This window comes from Musca autumnalis, unplaced genomic scaffold (genome assembly GCF_047663935.1).
Source record: "Musca autumnalis isolate F117 unplaced genomic scaffold, ASM4766393v1 scaffold_4, whole genome shotgun sequence".
Classification (NCBI taxonomy): Eukaryota; Metazoa; Arthropoda; class Insecta; order Diptera; family Muscidae; genus Musca; species Musca autumnalis.
The window spans coordinates 87,157,988-87,176,205 of record NW_027411977.1 but is presented as its reverse complement, the minus strand read 5'-3'; the positions used below and the strand labels follow the sequence as shown (position 1 = coordinate 87,176,205).

The 18,218-nt window shown below is 40.5% G+C and overlaps 1 protein-coding gene and 1 long non-coding RNA gene across 2 annotated transcripts; both read left to right on the top strand.

The window, feature by feature from the left end:
* Nucleotides 1-3,197: 3,197 nt before the first annotated feature.
* Nucleotides 3,198-6,462, top strand: LOC141402051 (uncharacterized). Its single transcript, XR_012412505.1, has 3 exons — nt 3,198-4,919; nt 4,981-5,101; nt 5,162-6,462. It is a non-coding gene; the product is annotated as an uncharacterized lncRNA (long non-coding RNA).
* A 1,454-nt stretch (nt 6,463-7,916) lies between these two features.
* Nucleotides 7,917-13,609, top strand: LOC141402997 (uncharacterized). Its single transcript, XM_073985129.1, has 2 exons — nt 7,917-10,965; nt 13,368-13,609. Exons 1-2 carry the CDS (start codon nt 7,917-7,919, stop codon nt 13,607-13,609), a joined length of 3,291 nt encoding a protein of 1,096 aa, XP_073841230.1.
* Nucleotides 13,610-18,218: the final 4,609 nt, after the last annotated feature.

The window sequence follows — 18,218 nt, the reverse complement described above, 5'->3', positions numbered from 1 at the left end:
CCAAATATTTGGGCCACGTCGTCAGCAGTGATGGGATCAAAACAGACCCAGATAAGATTTCTGCCATAGCAGAAATGAAAGCTCCTACATCGGTGAAAGAGGTCCGAAGATTCCTTGGAGTGGCATCTTGGTATCGACGTTTCGTACCACAGTTTGCAACCGTCGCACAGCCCTTAACTTCGCTTCTCAAAAAGGGGAAACACTGGAAATGGGGACCGGAGCAAGAAACCGCATTTGTCACTCTAAAAAGCCGATTGACCCAGGCACCTGTGCTTGCATGTCCGGACTTTTCAAAAACATTCTCACTGCAAACGGATGCCAGCGATTGCGGACTAGGAGTCGTTCTCACGCAGGAACTAGAAGGAGACGAGCGGGTTATTGCCTATGCTAGCCGACATTTGAACCAGGCTGAAAGAAATTACTCTGCCACAGAAAAAGAATGCTTGGCTATAATTTGGGGTATCAGGCAGATGAGGCCGTACCTAGAAGGGTACGAATTTGTAGTCATAACGGATCATCTTGCACTGAAATGGCTCAATTCAATAGAAAGCCCTACTGGCCGACTTGCTCGCTGGGCCCTCGAGCTGCAGCAATATAATTTCACGGTGAGATATAGACGAGGAAAGCAGAATGTTGTTGCCGATGCTCTTTCCAGACAGCCTGTGGAGATGCTGGACCTGGCCACGGTCAAAGAAGATAACAGTTCCTGCCCGTGGATACGTAAACTGAAGCAATCCATCAACAAACAGCCGAAAAAGTACCCAGATTATGCCATTGTGGAGGGTCATGTCTATCGTCATCTACCTAGGCAAGTGAACGACGATGATTGCATCCCGTGGAAACTTTGTGTACCCACATCGTCAAGAGAGCAAGTCCTAAAAGAAAACCACGACAGTGTCACCGGAGGTCACCTGGGCATTCGAAAAACCAGCAACAAAGTGGCAAGTCGGTATTGTTGGCCTGGTATGTTCCAGGATATTAAGCGGTATGTAAGGCGATGTGAATCTTGTCAAAAGTACAAGACAAGCCAACAAAAGCCAGCAGGGGAAATGTTAACAAGGATCCCAGAGGAGCCGTGGGCGACTATTTGCGCAGACTTCGTGGGACCCCTTCCTCGATCCAAGCATGGCAATACAGTGCTCCTTGTAATAATGGATCGATTTTCGAAGTGGACGGAGTTGATACCCCTTCGAAAAGCAACGACCGAGGGTTTGGTAAAGGGTTGCCGAGAGAGAATCATCGCGAGGTATGGAGTTCCAAAAGTTTTGATAACGGACAACGGAACCCAATTTACCAGTCGAATTTTCGAGAAATTCCTGAAAGAAATGGGAATACAACATCAGTTGACGGCGCCGTACACCCCTCAAGAAAACCCGACTGAGAGAACAAACAGAACATTGAAGACTATGATCGCACAGGTGTCGCAGCAGCAGCATAATAAATGGGATGACGCATTGCCTGAAATAATGTTAGCCATCAACACCAGTGCATCAGAGTCCACTGGCTATTCCCCCGCCTACTTGACGCAAGGTAGAGAACCCCGACTACCACAGGCCCTGTACGATCAGGTCACAACTGGAACTGGTGCGCGAATCGTTCAACCGGAAGAGAGAGCACAAGAGCTGAAAGAAATATTTTCTATAGTACGCCGCAACCTTGCTAAAGCTTCGCAGGACCAAAAGAGGCACTACAATCTTCGACGTCGAGCGTGGAAACCCAAAATTGGCGAGAAGGTGCTTGTTCGGCTTCACCCACAGTTGAAGGCAATTGACAACTTCGCTGCAAAGCTGGCTCCAAAATACGGAGGCCCGTATGTAGTGGAACAATTCAAATCGCCAGTCATCGCTGTTGTTCGAGGAAAGAATAATGACATCCGCACCGTACATTTAAGTGGGATGAAGCAGTACTTTGATTGATGAATTTCCTTTTTTTTTACAATCCGTAGAAGAGATTGCCCCGTTATTCATTTGAATTTACTTTGTGATAAGTATTTTGTACCCCATATATGAACTTATGTTTTTTATTCTTTTTGTAGATTGCACAGTATTAGTTCATAACAATTTCATGCAGAAAGAAGCATACTACTGAGTACCACAATACAATTGGTTGAAACGATCGAGCAAGTTAGTCCAATACCCAGAAATTCAAGCGAGCAAAAAAAAAAAAAAAATTCGATCTCATATGGAACGGGTCAATGCACTGATACGCCGAGCTATATTTTTTGAGGAGGGCACCGGTTCTAATACAAGGAGAAACAAAGTAAATCATTCCAATCCTAGTAGAAGCGCGGATGCCGACACCGACAAAAGCGAATCGATGTCATCTCACCATACCCCAAACAAGCCCGGAGTTCAGTCATTCATATCATCGACTTTGAGTGTAAATACCGTTGCACCGTCAAAACCAATGTTACCAGCCAACACTACCTTGAAGAAATATTTGCACCCATCGTTGAATCAGACGCCACCACCAACCATGTCAACACACAACAAGCCTCAGAACCAACCCAAACTAAAAAGTCAGTGTTTGATGAAGCACACGCCAGCTACAACTTTTCTGAAATAACCCACATATCCAAGCTACTGATCAAGCAAGGCAGACAACCTTATCGCATCATTATTTCCAACGACGGGCCGTGAAAGTATTCCTACGAACCTCTGCAGCAGTTACTAATATTCCTTTACATTCGACGTAGTCGAACCAAAGTAGTAATGTCGGAGAATAAAACTATTTGGATGTCATTCCTCTAGACTTCCCTGCTATTGAAAGACAATAACAACGTGTAAGCCCACTACGGGGAACAGAAAGAAATCAGAGGGACGAAGGGAGGCCATGTAACGCCCAAAAGTCACATAGTTCGTTTTTGGGGTTCATTATTTAATCTTCATCATAATTTACACTATGATCCATTACATAGAATTATCATGAATCTTAAATTGTTATGTTCGCGTATGTAAACTAATTTAAGTTATTCATATTATAAAATTATTTATTTAAATTTAACGGTCAGCACAAACCCCCCTAGTGGGAAAGATATAAATTAAATATGGATGTAAATTAAGCAGAGCCCCTAGCGGTACATAGTGGTACTGGAGTGAGGTTTGTCCCTGTCATGTGGTGACAGTTCAGGTGATCGTCGTCGATTGACAGTTGACCTGGCGAAATCGTATAAAAGGAGGTGCCTTTCACATACTCGTGGCAGTCGTCTGTTGATGATTGCTGAGATAAGGTGGTTGGTTAGAAGAAACGGCGCGCAACCTTGGTTGAATTGAGTCGAAGTATTCTAAGCAATATTCCTTGGCTCATAGTGGGGACTGAACCACGGCGACGGGTGGGTGTATAGCAATATACACTATTCTCTAGCTGTGCGACGCGACTGAACCACGGCGACGGGTGGGTGTGTAGCAATACACACTATTCTCTAGCTGTGTTGACGCTACTGTACTACGGCGACGGGTGGGTGTGTAGCAATACACACTATTCTCTAGCTGTGTTGACGTTACTGTACTACGGCGACGGGTGGGTGTATAGCAATATACACTATTCTCTAGCTGTGTTGACGCTACTGTACTACGGCGACGGGTGGGTGTGTAGCAATACACACTATTCTCTAGCTGTGCGACGCGACTGAACCACGGCGACGGGTGGGTGTATAGGAATATACACTATTCTCTAGCTGTGTTGACGCTACTGTACTACGGCGACGGGTGGGTGTGTAGCAATACACACTATTCTCTAGCTGTGCGACGCGACTGAACCACGGCGACGGGTGGGTGTATAGGAATATACACTATTCTCTAGCTGTGCGACGCGACTGAACCACGGCGACGGGTGGGTGTATAGCAATATACACTATTCTCTAGCTGTGTTGACGCTACTGTACTACGGCGACGGGTGGGTGTGTAGAAGTACACACTAGTCTCTAGCTGTGCGGACGAAATACTACACTGGACGTGGATACTCAACCGGGCGCCGTCTGGTTAAGCCGCTGCCACATTATTCGTCGATATTCATCGGGCTGCCGCATTGCCAAGCCGCTGCCACATCCTTCGTCGAACTTCATCGAGCCGCCGCATTTTCAAGCCGCTGCCACATCATTCGTCGATATTCATCGGGCCGCCGCATTTTCAAGCCGCTGCCACATCATTCGTCGATATTCATCGGGCCGCCGCATTGTCAAGCCGCTGCCACCATTTTCGTCGATATTCATCGGGCCGCCGCATTTTCAAGCCGCTGCCACATCATTCGTCGATATTCATCGGGCCGCCGCATTGTTAAGCCGCTGCCACCATTATTCGTCGATATTCATCGGGCTGCCGCATTGTCAAGCAGCTGCCACCATCATTCGTCGATATTCATCGGGCCGCCGCATTTTCAAGCCGCTGCCACCTCATTCGTCGATATTCATCGGGCCGCCGCATTGTCAAGCCGCTGCCACCATTTTCGTCGATATTCTTCGAGCCGCAGCATTGTCAAACCGTTACCGCTACGAGTTATTCACCGTTCACCAACCACATCTACGTTCGTCGATTACCCCATAAATCATATATCATCATCCCTCATCGATCTTCCTGCTCTCATCATTCTAATACAACGGTCACACAAAACTTCGTCATAGATTAATATAATGAGGATTGGATTATGTGTTATGTGTAGTGTAGTGTTAAGTGTTTTTATTAAATAAACTGTTTATAACGTTTTAAGGAAAACAGTGTGCTTCTCTCTCCTGGTTGTTCCCAAATCAAAAATAAATTCTTGTGACGACCCTGGCCCCCGCTGAACCTACCCCAGCTTCAAAGTGAAAACACGTCGTCACAATTAAGAACTTAAAATTTCAACTTAATAATTCAAATTATCTTGGTAATCAGTGAAATTACTATTTGCTTGTGATATCAGTGCAGAAAAATCTTTAAGAGCAGGTAATGTGAACAAATTCTTACATGTGTATCAAATCAGTGATAAAAGTTCGCATTTCTATAGTGGAAAATTCCATCACCCATTTGCTGTGTCTTATTTTTCCAATTCTTCTTCGAGATTTCAACCACACTTTGCACATCTGCCCATAAACAATCCTCAACAAAAGAAACTCCAATATTGGATGGTAAGATCAGATCAATTAAATACTAATCAATCAGTTTGTGACTGACATGTGTTTTCATAGGTTACACGTCCTGAAGATTCCCACAGGTTTCTTGATATCAGATTTTTATGTCGAATTTATTGGGAAGCAACTCTCCATAAATCCTGTCTAAGGCATCAGAGCACAAATTGTATTTTCATCAATGACTGATTTTGACTGATGAAAATACCAACGATAATCCATTGTGGCATTGTGCCTCTAAACCTAATCTATAATAACAACAACAAAGAAGGTTATCTCCCATGTGTGATCCCATAATATGATGAACCCCAGTATCAAATAACGACCAAAATATGAAAGTGCACAATTGCCAGGCTAATGAAAACATAATTTACTAATGAGGCGATCATACGCCCATCAATATCTGCATAATTTCTATTTACACGTAAATGAGCCAAAATATAGGCCTAATGCATAAGTATCATACATTACTTTAATCACATTACGTTAGTACTATTACTATTAAATCATAACTAAGTTACAGACGCATGTACTTCATACAGAAATCAATGCAAATATCACCATCATTACACGTTAACTAAATCATTATCACATAGAAACGAAGTCCAGCACAACGTCTGCAGAAGGCCTTCTACAAGATACGTAGTGTGTGGGGTAAGTCATTTACAACGAATTTATTTGTTTTTGCATTGATTCAGTATAGTGGATCGTAGACAATGAGAGAGATCATATTAAATTGTTATTATTGCTTAGGTTCCACCACCTGCTTGTTTTACGTTCTATGAGAACCAATTGGAACACATTCATTGATAAATTCTCTCATTGTCCACTACATCCAATATTTCATTCATAAAATTTTATGAGTTCTAAATTATATTGAATGATATTTTGTATTAACCCCTTAAGGGCCAACGTACATTTTACCTATTTGCATTATTTTATTATATTTAATACATATAATTTTCCTCTTTTTGCACTTAAATAATATGTGAACTCCTCCAAATATAAATTAGGTATAAATAGCCTTAATCAATATATTCCTAAAACACAACTGTTAAAGTTCAAATAAAATAAACTTCATAAAAATACATTCACTATCCACTTTCCGTAATTTGTCATAATACTTTTTTATCCAACTTTGAATTTTCGTTCAAAGTTGGTGATGACAAATTACAGCGAGTAAGATCTGTCAATTTACGCGGCTCTTGTGACATCTAAGCTCTCTCGTTACTTTTAATTGTAACTTGTTTTTCGGATTTTCGTCCATCAACAACAGCAACACCATTGTAAATACAAGGTAATCTATATTAGTTCTTCGACTAATATATTAATAAAACCGCCAATTTTATTATAAAAAGAAATTACTGCCTTTTATTTGGTTTTTCTTTTCTTTTATTTTCACTGCTCCGCAACATTTTGGTCACTTCGAGCCTGGATACGTGCTTTCAGCAACAAAAACTAATAAGGCTCTTCTTCTTTCCCTTTTACAAGGTTTGACTTCGTCAACAACAACAAGAAGTATTTGCGCCTAACAACATCAACACTCGCAGTTGTCTTCATCCTATCATCTTTTAATTTTCATTAAAATCATCCATTCATCACTAAAATGTACGTACCGTCATTTAGTGAGCATTTACCGCGAGTGTTTTCTCTTAATATTCAAAAATAAATCGAAAAAATATTCGTAAAACAAAAACAACTACAGTGCTTAACTACGGTCGTTTTACAAGTGTCCGTCGGTAAACGTATTTGTTGTTATAATTTCCAACAGTGCCGGTTTCGTATCGTGTGTAATAATTCTCTTCAAGAATATTACACTCTTAATTACGATATACGCGTAAACATACATACATAAAAAGTGAGAAATAAAATAAGTAAACAGTGGTCAGTGATCATATTGTGTGGTGTTTAGTTATTGTGTGATTATTGGCACAAAAGAAAATAAAAATACACTAACAACATTCATATTGGTTCATATACGATCACTATCAGTGCTGCAAACATTGTGGTTGGTTAGTTCTTGAGTAATCGGTAACCACCCACAAGGTATAATAAGTCAGGTCACTCTAAAAGTGAAAATTTTATTTTTCGAAAAAAAAATATATATATATATATTTTTTGATTTGATTAAAAATCGATACGGTTCTGTTGGAAATTCGGAACGGTATAAAATATACCCTACAATCGGTCGTATCAAAAATTAATAATAATTTTCGTTATTATTATAATATAAATACGATTTTATTCGAATTTTTTGAATATTTTAATATTTATTTAAATTTCTCTTTCTATATTTTGAAAATTTATTTATTTTTTTTTGACCTGTAGAGTGCATCTTACAGTCCGTGCACCCTACAATCGGTAAAAAATATTGAAATAATAATTGAATTTTGCGATTTTTGGCATAATTGTTTATCTTTTTTGATTATTTCTTTTCGGAAATAATTGTTTTGTGTATATTTCTATACATAAATCTACAAACCGTGTATTTTTCGATACACAGTGAGAATATTTGTTCATTTTTTCCTACACTGAGGAAAAATTACTTACAGTTTTTATTAATTTTCGTTGATATTTTCGCCTGAACTGTAATAAAAAGTTTCTTAACCTTGTTTGGTGTTGCTTTTGTTAGTATTCGCTAACAAATAAAATAAATTTTCTGAATTTTTGAAGCTTTCCTCTCAATTTTCGTTGAGATTTGTTCAATATCATTTGATTGGTGTTGAAATTCTTACAGCTTTTGATTTTTCAAATCGATTTTCTACCTTTTGCTTTCATTGATTATCATTTCTTGAACTTTTTTTGTCGTTCAAATATGTCTCTCTCTCCACTCGATTGCTTCATCAGGGCATCTGATGCTATCGTACAATTTGAAGCTTTCTTCAATTCTCTCCGAGATGAAGAGTTGGATATTTATATATTAGAAGTTCAGTCTTCTGAGGCTAAATCGCTATGGGATAAAGTGAAAGAAACGTATGACCAATGCCTTGCTTCTATTCAACTGTCGGGTGAGGTCCAAGAAAACCTTGAATCAGCCCAAAGCAAATACCTTGTTGCTTATAAGGCATATGTCAACGTCATCGCTACAGCAAATCGAAAATTAGATCAGTTTCGTTCATCGCAGAAGAATTCAAATTCTTCTTTAGCACAAAATGTGGCTTACCAGCCATCTTTGAATTCTGATCGTTTATCCCAAATCCATCCTCCATCGAACTTTAATACTAATTTTACTAGTACTCCTAGAAGAGATGCCATTCCCCCTGAAGATGCTTTATCTATGTCTGGTGTTTCACACCAAACGGGAAGGTCAGCTGAGGTTTCCGCCTCAAATGACCGTGTTATGCATAGTTTAAATCTTCCACCTTGCGACATTGATGTTTTTAGTGGTGATTTTCTGTCTTGGCCCACATTCAGGGATCTTTTTTCTGTTGTGTATATCGACAACAGCCGCCTTAGCGATATCGAGAAATTATGTTATTTGCTCAAGAAAACTAGTGGTGAAGCAAAAGACATAGTTTCAAAGTTCCCGCTGACACACAAGAGTTTCGCTCTTGCGTGGTCAGCATTGAAGGAGACATATGACAATGTTCGAATTTTGGTTAACAACCAACTTAAATTGTTGTTTGACCTTCCGGTCCTGGATACTGAGTCCAGTGCGGGCCTGAAGAATCTTCAGCGCGCAATCAATGGATGCATTTCGGCTATGGCGATCTACGACGTTTCTACGAACGATTGGGATCCCATATTGGTCTTCTTGTGCATTCAAAGATTGCCTAAAACTACCGTCACCATGTGGGAACAGACGGTTAAAGACAAATCAGCATTGTCTGCTTGGAAGGATTTGGATCGTTTTCTTACGGAAAGGATTCAAACCCTTTCTTGTCTCCAGAATATTCGTGGCATAGATTCCTCTAAAAAAGTTGAAAAGAAGGTGCGAGCTCATTTTACAAAGACGGCTCCTTCTTCTTCTTCTCGTGCCCCTGCAGTAAAAACCTGTGTTCTTTGTCCTAAATTAGTACATCCTTTGCGTTTTTGTTCAGAATTTACTAAATTATCCATAGAAGGTCGTTTTTCTGTAATGATGCGTTTCAATTGCTGCATTAATTGTCTGACGGTTGGTCATGATGTTAGGAAATGTGTCAGTAAACATAATTGCGGTAAATGCAACAAGCGACATCACACACTTTTACACCGTGAGAAGTCCTGTTCTGCAAGTTCCGTTCGTACAGCGACTTCGTCGCAATCATCTGGTACTTCATCCTCCGCTCAAACTAACAATGTGAATCCAGATATCCCTTCGACTTCGTCAGGAATATCACACTCTGTCAATAGACAAGTGCACCATGTTTCACAAAACAAAAATGTTGTTCTGGGTACAGCTATGGTGAATCTAATTCATCAAGGCATCACCTATCCTGCTCGTGCCCTTATTGATCCAGCTTCTGAAGCGTCTTTCATTACTGAAAGTCTACAACGTCGCCTTGGTATTTCTACTACGGCGACACAGGCAACAATTTCTGGCATTAATCAAAGTACGTCCACTACATCCCAAAAATTATGTTCGTTGTGTATAGGTTCACCAATTGATACGTCCATATTCTTGGAAATTGCAGCTTTAGTGATTCCCGCTATTTCTGGCAATTTACCATCCTTCTCAATTGGTGAGGACTTGATTTCCCGTTTGCCAAATATTCGTTTGGCTGATAGAAATTTCTTTGAATGTAGAACAGTTGATCTACTACTAGGCGCTGATTTATATCCCAGACTTCTTCTTCAGGGAATTCAATCCAACATCCTAGGTACACTAATGGCACAAAAAATTGTTTTTGGCTGGATCATTACTGGTCCAATTCCATCTTCCAATATTACGGTTTTAACAACCACAATAAATTATCCAGAAGATGATCTTAACAAGACTCTTCTTCGTTTTTGGGAATTGGAAGAACCTCCAAAGCGCGCTATTTTGTCTCCTTCGGACAAATTTTGCGAAGAAAATTTCAAGAGGACGACTCGTCGGGACTTTGATGGCAGATATATTGTCACACTTCCCATCATACCTGAATTCGCAGGTCAACTAGGCCATTCTAGGACCAATTGTTTACGACAATTCTTCCGCAACGAGGCTTCCCTCCTAAGAAAACCACAAATTAAAGTCGTTTACGATGGGGTGGTCAGGGAATATCTAGAATTGGACCACATGAGACTTGTTCCAACTTCTTCAGCAGACTCTTCAGTATGCTACTTGCCTCATCATCCGGTCATTAATCCGGATAAGCCTACAACCAAATTGAGAGTGGTTTTCAACGCCTCAAATAAGACTTCTAATGGGAATAGTCTAAATGATATTCTTTATGTCGGTCCAACCCTTCAATTGGATTTAGTCCTACTCATTCTAAGATGGAGACTTTTCAAATTTGTGTTCAATTGTGACATAACACAAATGTACAGACAAATTCGAGTAGATCCTACTCAAACTCCTCTCCAAAGAATTTTATTTCGGGATTCTCCCCACAAACCGGTTCAAGACTTTGAACTTCAGACCGTAACATTCGGAGTAAATTGTGCTCCATATCTTGCCATTCGGACCTTACTTCAATTGGCCGATGACACAGAGAATGAATTTCCGTTAGCTGCACATATCCTTCGGAAGTGCATGTACGTAGATGACGTCTTGACCGGTTATCACGATTTGGAGACAGCGCAAAAATCCAGAGACCAATTAATTGGTGCTCTTTCTTCCGCCAAATTCGAATTACGGAAATGGACAGCCAATGATCGCAGCATTTTAGAATCGCTTCCTTCAGAGCATCTTTACGACGCTAAGGTTCTTACTTTCGTGGAAGCTAGTAGTTCAAAACCGCTGGGTATTCGGTGGAATGCACAGCTGGACCAATTTTATTTCAGTGTAAACCCACTGGAACACCGGTCCAAATATACTAAACGGGAAGTTTTGTCAACCATCGCCAAATTATTCGATCCGGTAGGGTGGATAGGACCTGTGATAGTTGTAGCAAAAATAATTATGCAACGTATTTGGCTCGACAACATTGGTTGGGATGATTCGCTTCCGTCTTCGACAGAACGCGAATGGGAAAAATTCGTCGAGTCATATCAGGGCGTTAATTCCATTTCCATTCCTCGTTGGGTCCAGTATTCTCCAACTTGTCAAGCAGAACTTCATGTCTTTTCTGATGCCTCAGAAAAGGCATACGCGGGGGTAGCATATATTCGCATTGTTTCTTCTAATGGAGAAATTTTCACAAATTTGCTTTCATGCAAAACAAAAGTAGCTCCCTTGAAGTCTATTTCATTGCCTCGTTTAGAATTATGCGGTGCGGTATTAGCATCCGAACTTCTGAAAGGCATTCTAAACGAGATTGATATTTCATTTCATAAAATTTATTGCTGGACCGACTCAACAATTGTTCTTTCGTGGCTTCAGAAAACTCCATCCACATGGACCACTTTCGTGGCGAATAGGGTTTGTCGTATTCAGGAGAATGTTGGGCAAAATAGGTGGTTCCACGTTCGGTCTGAGGACAATCCTGCAGACTTAGGCAGTCGGGGGCTTTCTCCTTCGGAGCTAGCCTCTTCACAACTTTGGTGGCATGGTCCACACTGGCTAGGTCTGGATAGTTCAAATTGGGACATCCAAAACGTTTCCGTTGACACGGAAGTCGAACTTCGTCCAATAAGAACTCATGTCACTTTCATCAATGACTATGAAGATATTTTAAATCAGTTTTCGTCCCTTGATAGGGCACTCCGTGCCATCGCATGTGTTCTTAGATTCCTCTACAACACGCATCCTGCTCATAGAGGAAAATATCACTTTGAAGGGTCCACTCCTACCAATTCCGAGATTCAGGCAGTCAGATTTCGTCTTGCTGTTTTAGCTCAAAAGGCATATTATCCAGAGGAATACTATGCGTTACTTCATAAAAAGCCACTTCATTCGAAAAGTTCTCTATTGTCGTTAAATCCATTTCTGGATCAAACAGGGGTAATGAGGTTAGATGGACGCCTAGCTCAATCACCAACTCTTTCCACTTCTGAACGGCATCCTATTCTCTTACCCTATCATAGTAGATTCGCAAAACTTTTGGTGGAACAAATTCATATAGAGTCCCTGCACGGAGGAAATCAACTAATGCTTCGTACGCTTCGCTTGGAGTATTGGATTCCTCGTGCTACTTCTTTGATTAGGGCGACAATAAGGCATTGTCGACTGTGCATCTTGGCAAAGAAACGCACTTGTACCCAAATCATGGCATCTCTTCCTCCGGAAAGAACGTCTATTTCTAGACCATTTTCTACAACAGGTATCGATTTCGCTGGTCCATTTGATATCAAATCCTTTTCAGGTAGAGGTTGTAAAATAACAAAAGGTTATGTTTGCGTCTTCGTTTGCTTTTCTACGAAAGCAATTCATTTGGAACCAGCGTCTGATTTATCCACCGCAGCCTTTTTGGCTGCTTTTAATAGGTTTATTTCGCGCCGTGGTTGTCCCAAGACTATCTTCTCGGACAATGGCACCAACTTCGTTGGTGCATCGAGAGAGTTAGAAGGAGAATTTAAGCTTGCGTTAGATGAGATTCGTGCAAAGCTCCGTTCCAAGTTCCAATACCAGGAGCTTTCATGGAAATTTAACCCAGCCGGAGCTCCACATATGGGTGGACTCTGGGAAGCTGCTGTTAAAAGCTTCAAAATCCATTTTAGAAAAATCGCGAAAAATCTCAAATATACGTTTGAGGAGTTTTCAACAATTCTTACAAGAATTGAAGCTTGCTTAAATTCTCGTCCGCTTTGTCCAATGAATGATAGTCTGGATGCTACGGTGGCCCTTACGCCTGGACACTTCCTGATCGGGTCTCCGATCCTTGCTCCTCCAGAGCCCATAATAAATGAATCTCCACTGGATATCGTGAACCGGTATCGAAAACTTAAAGCTCTTTCTCAACAATTCTGCTTTCGGTGGAAAGAAGAATATTTAAAGAGCCTCCACCATCGTTATAAGTGGAAATTTCCGCAACGCGATATTCAACTGGATGATTTGGTAGTCCTTCGACAAGAACATTTACCTCCTACCGCGTGGAAACTCGGTCGCGTCGTGAAAGTCTATCCGGGAGTCGACGGTCATGTTAGAGTCGCGGATGTGAAAACGGAAAGCGGTATCGTAAAACGACCCGTAGTTAAGCTGGTCATTCTGACCAACGACGATTAAATGTTCACCTCTCTTTATCGTGCCATCTCCATCTTTTCACAGACATGGAAAACTTGAGTTCGATGGCCGCTTCCCTTCCCTTTTACAAGGAGGACATCCCAATGTCGGATGAAGAGAGAGGTGTCGATGCCGATATGGTACCTTTGGGGTCTCAGGACTCCGATCTTGGCGGGGTCACGGGAGTCTGCACCGGCACTATCGACCACCACGTCGTTGCCAGCCGAAGCTGCTTCTCCTCTACGGGAGAATTGCACAGCAGCGCTGGCTCCAAACCCGGGATCTGAATCCCAACCGGCAGGAGATACCCCTCAGGTGCTCCTCTTGTGCAATTTTCTAAAAATGACTTGCGAGGAACGTATTCGATTTGTGGTTCAGGGGCATTTCTGCTCCAATTGCTTAGGCAGGTCTCATATCCGACGTGATTGTTTAAGTCGTCATCGTTGTCAGAAGTGTAAAGGTGACCACCACACACTTCTTCATCCAACCAAAACCTCCGTTCCTCAAAGAAATGTCCGCCCTTCGGGTAAAAAAGACAATGCGTCTAATGATCTCCATATGTCGCCTACAACCAAACCGACTTCGTCTGGGCAAAAGTCCTCTAAGAAACGTCAGTCCGCCCCGTCTGGTCCGGTTTTGTCCATGTCTTCGACATCCGTCAGTCCGACTATACAGTCCATACAGCCCATTGTTACCCTGGGGCCAACAATGGTTGTAAAGCTCCTTCTTCCTGATTCTCAGGTAATTGTTCGAGCACTTTTAGACCCATGTGCTGGACATAGCCGTATATGCTCAACGCTGGCTAGAAAGCTTCAGCTCAATCCATTAAAAGTTGGACAGGATTTCTTCTGCCAACTAACCTTACAATCCTGCTATGATTACACCCAACTTGTTCGCGTTTCGGCGAGAAGTATGTCCTTGGAGCATGTGGTCGCGCCTTCGCAGTCAGCTCCGGATTATGTAAAAGACCACTATGCTGGGATACAACTAGCAGATCCCGATTTCCATAAGTCCTCACACATCGGGCTTATTCTAGGTCCGGATGTGTACCCGAAGGTGATGAAATCACAGACTTATTCGAGTCCTGGGTTCCCTTGGGCCCAGCTCACTATTTTTGGTTGGGTGATAACTGGTCCTTGTCCACTGTAGGATCGCCAGAGAAGATCAGGCATCTTCTGGACCTTCGGTCAAGTTGTTTTTGGAGGCAGTCTTCTACTGTCTCAAAAATTGTTTTTTTGAAAAAAGGAAAAAAAAAATACAATAATGAATAAATAAAAAATGCTCAAAATTGACGGTTCCGCCTTGTTATTTATTTATTTAATTGTAGTTTAATTTAGTAGAATTAAGAATATTTTGTTGTAACATGGCTAGATGTTTCAAGGGCGGCGGTAATGTTAAAGTTCAAATAAAATAAACTTCATAAAAATACATTCACTATCCACTTTCCGTAATTTGTCATAATACTTTTTTATCCAACTTTGAATTTTCGTTCAAAGTTGGTGATGACAAATTACAGCGAGTAAGATCTGTCAATTTACGCGGCTCTTGTGACATCTAAGCTCTCTCGTTACTTTTAATTGTAACTTGTTTTTCGGATTTTCGTCCATCAACAACATCCTAGCAACACCATTGTAAATACAAGGTAATCTATATTAGTTCTTCGACTAATATATTAATAAAACCGCCAATTTTATTTTAAAAAGAAATTACTGCCTTTTATTTGGTTTTTCTTTTCTTTTATTTTCACTGCTCCGCAACAGTGAATTCCACATTTATGAATTTGGGTAATAAATTTGTCATTATGAATAATTAATTGCCTTTAACAGTTTACTTATTTTGCCAATGAAGTAGAGTAGGGCTTGGGGTTCTATACAACTTTACATGCCGCATAGAACGACGGATGGTGAGGGTTTTGAGGCATCTCTAACTACATCATTGGAGATTTAATGCCCTTGTTTTCCACTTAGATACCCTATTCACATATAGTTTTTTTCCTTCATTTTTTATTCGAGATTATATTGGGGATGTTGTTTTGTATAATCCGACTTAGCCGTATAGATTTCAAAGCTTATACTACAGGGAGTGTATAATATGATTTGTAATGAAAATCTGATTTATTTAGATGAGGATCCGTACTCACCCCAACCGGCTGACCGCTAGTCAAACAAAGGCTCCCATTGTCCTTTAATCTAAATAAATTTAATGATGACAACTTTATGGAGTTCTTTTACATCGAAATGCATCAAACCCATTCTGGTCATTACAAGATCCTAAATACAAAAATACAGCAAAATTAATTAATGCGGAGGTACCGTTACGAGGACGATATGCTTTAATGGTGAGCTATATTCGCCATACTCAGTGTAATCATACCTATACAAATAAGTAACATCTGTACCAAATTATAGCCGCTTACCTCAATTAGTTTAGGAGTTATTAATTTTTCCCCGCTAGATTTGGATTTCGCCCACAGTGCGATGGTAGGAATATGGTGAATATGGTTGGTCATTTTCACTTATCATTTTAGAAGATACATCGTCAAAGCTCATGATGAGCGTTGAAGTCTCGTGGTCCCAGACGGTTATTGCCCTTCAAAAGGGGGCTAATATCAGGCATATAATTCAGGGCAAAACTATTCATCGGCAGTATCCACATATTTAGCAACTCTACCTCTACAGTTCCGCACTTTATCGCCATTCTATGTATAGGTCGCTATTGTGAAGCTCAAGCGAGATACGTATGTACCGGACATACTGGTGTATAACGAAGACAAGTCGACCTCCTCCGCCTCTTATGCGATCCTTCACAAAACCTTATAATAAGTTCAACGTTTTAAGCTACAGCTGACGGTGAGATTTGTTTCTTGGATCGCAGGCGCCATGTTGTAAATTGCAGGAACGATGTATTTTCGGGTCACAGAACAACAACAAGTGGTGTTAGATGCTGCGTTAGTTGTTGTTGGAGACCGCAGAGGGTGTCACGATGACGACAATGAACGCCAAGTTGGAGATACGCTGGAGATTTTCTGGCACAGCAGACAGCGACACAAGTGGTGAATTTTGTAGAAGGCTCTTTTCTGTGTAAATAGAGTCAGGTAGATTTCTTTTGAATGCATGTGGTCTAAGAATCTATGTTTAAAAATAACCAACTGCCTGTCATTAATAATGGAACAAATGTCGTGCCCAAAATAGTAATGATAAGAAAGGGTCGATAATAAAAGATGTATTTTCCATTATCGACGCTGCATAATGTATTTATAGACACTGCGTGCATTTCTAATGTGCGTTTAAGCAAAGTGTATGTGTATGTGTGGTATTGTTAGTTTGTAAGATTTAGGTTTAAATATTTTGTAGTAAATAAAGAGTCTCTCTAAATCAACGAAGCGAACAACATCGCATCGCGTGTGTGTTTTCATTTTCTTAGTTTATTTTCCTTTGGTTTCTTGGGTGCATTTGTGATGAGACTAGGAGTCGTCTCATCAATAAGTTCTATCGCAGTGGTCCTGTATGTGGCTAAGGCCAGAGCAGCTCGAGGGATTGAATGTGTGTGTTATCTTGCTCACCAGTGATTCTACATGATACCGTCAAGGTTCTTGAGCTTTCGGGTCATTATCTCAGGAAATATTATCTCCACATGGTTAAATGTTTGTAATCAGGACTCCATTGGCTACCTTCGGTACAAATTCCAAACTACTTCTGGAACAGCTCTTAAAATGATTTTCGGTATTATGAGGATTTTAGCTATATTTTTGGACCGACCAACATATAATTTAATATTTAAGGCTCCCAGTGGTCACAAAACATCTTCACCAAAAATTGTCAACATAGGTTCATGTTTTGGCATAGCCCCTATATAACGGTAGCTTCCGATTTTCGGTATTTTGAGGATCTTAGCTACATTTTTGGACCGAACTACCTGAAATTAAATATTTGAGGCTCCCAGTGGTCCCAAAATATTTCCACCAAAAATTGTCAACATAGGTCCTTGTTTTAGCATATCCCCCATATAACGGTACCTTCCGATTTTCGGTATTTTTAGGATCCTAGCTACATTTTGCTTTTCAAAATAGTCGGGCTTAATCCCATAGTCGTTGTTTTAATATTGCATTAAAACAACTTTAATTTATTAGTGGGAAAAAATTGGCGATGTTTACCAAGGGGTAAGGCAGGGAAGACTATAGTTTCAGATCTCGCCACAGATCTTCATCAGTTTCCTTGTTTCCTGTTTTTCAACAAATCGATATTTCGAGGGTTTTAGCTACATATTTGGGCAGAACTATATGTAATTTAAGTTATGTAATTTAATATTTGAGGCTCCCAGTGGTCACAAAATATCTTCAACATAGCTCCATGTTTTGGTATAACCCCCATATAAAGGTACCTTCCAATTTTCGGTTTTTTTGCGGATTTTAGCTACATTTTTGGACCGAAATACCTGTAATTCAATATTTGAAGTGGTACCAAACATCTCCAAAAATTGTCAATATAGGTCGGTCTGTTGGTATAGCCCCATATAACGGTACCTCCCGAGTTTCGTTATTTTAAGGATAGTAGCTGCCAAGAACTTGGGCAGAACTATATGTATTTTAACATTTGAGGTTCTCGGTGGTCGCAAAATATCTCCACCAAAAATTGTCAACATAACTTCATGTTTTGGTATAGCCCCCATATAAAGGTACCTACCGATTTTCGGTATTTTGAGCATTTTAGCTACTTTATTTCCGCCGAACTACATGTAATTTGACATTTAAGGTTCATAATGATCACAAATACCAAGATTGTGAACTTAGGTCCATGTTTTGCTATAGCCCCCATATAACGGTACCTCCCGGTTTTCGGTATTTTGCGGATTTTGGCTATATTTTTGGATCGAACTACCTCTTTTTTAACATTTGAG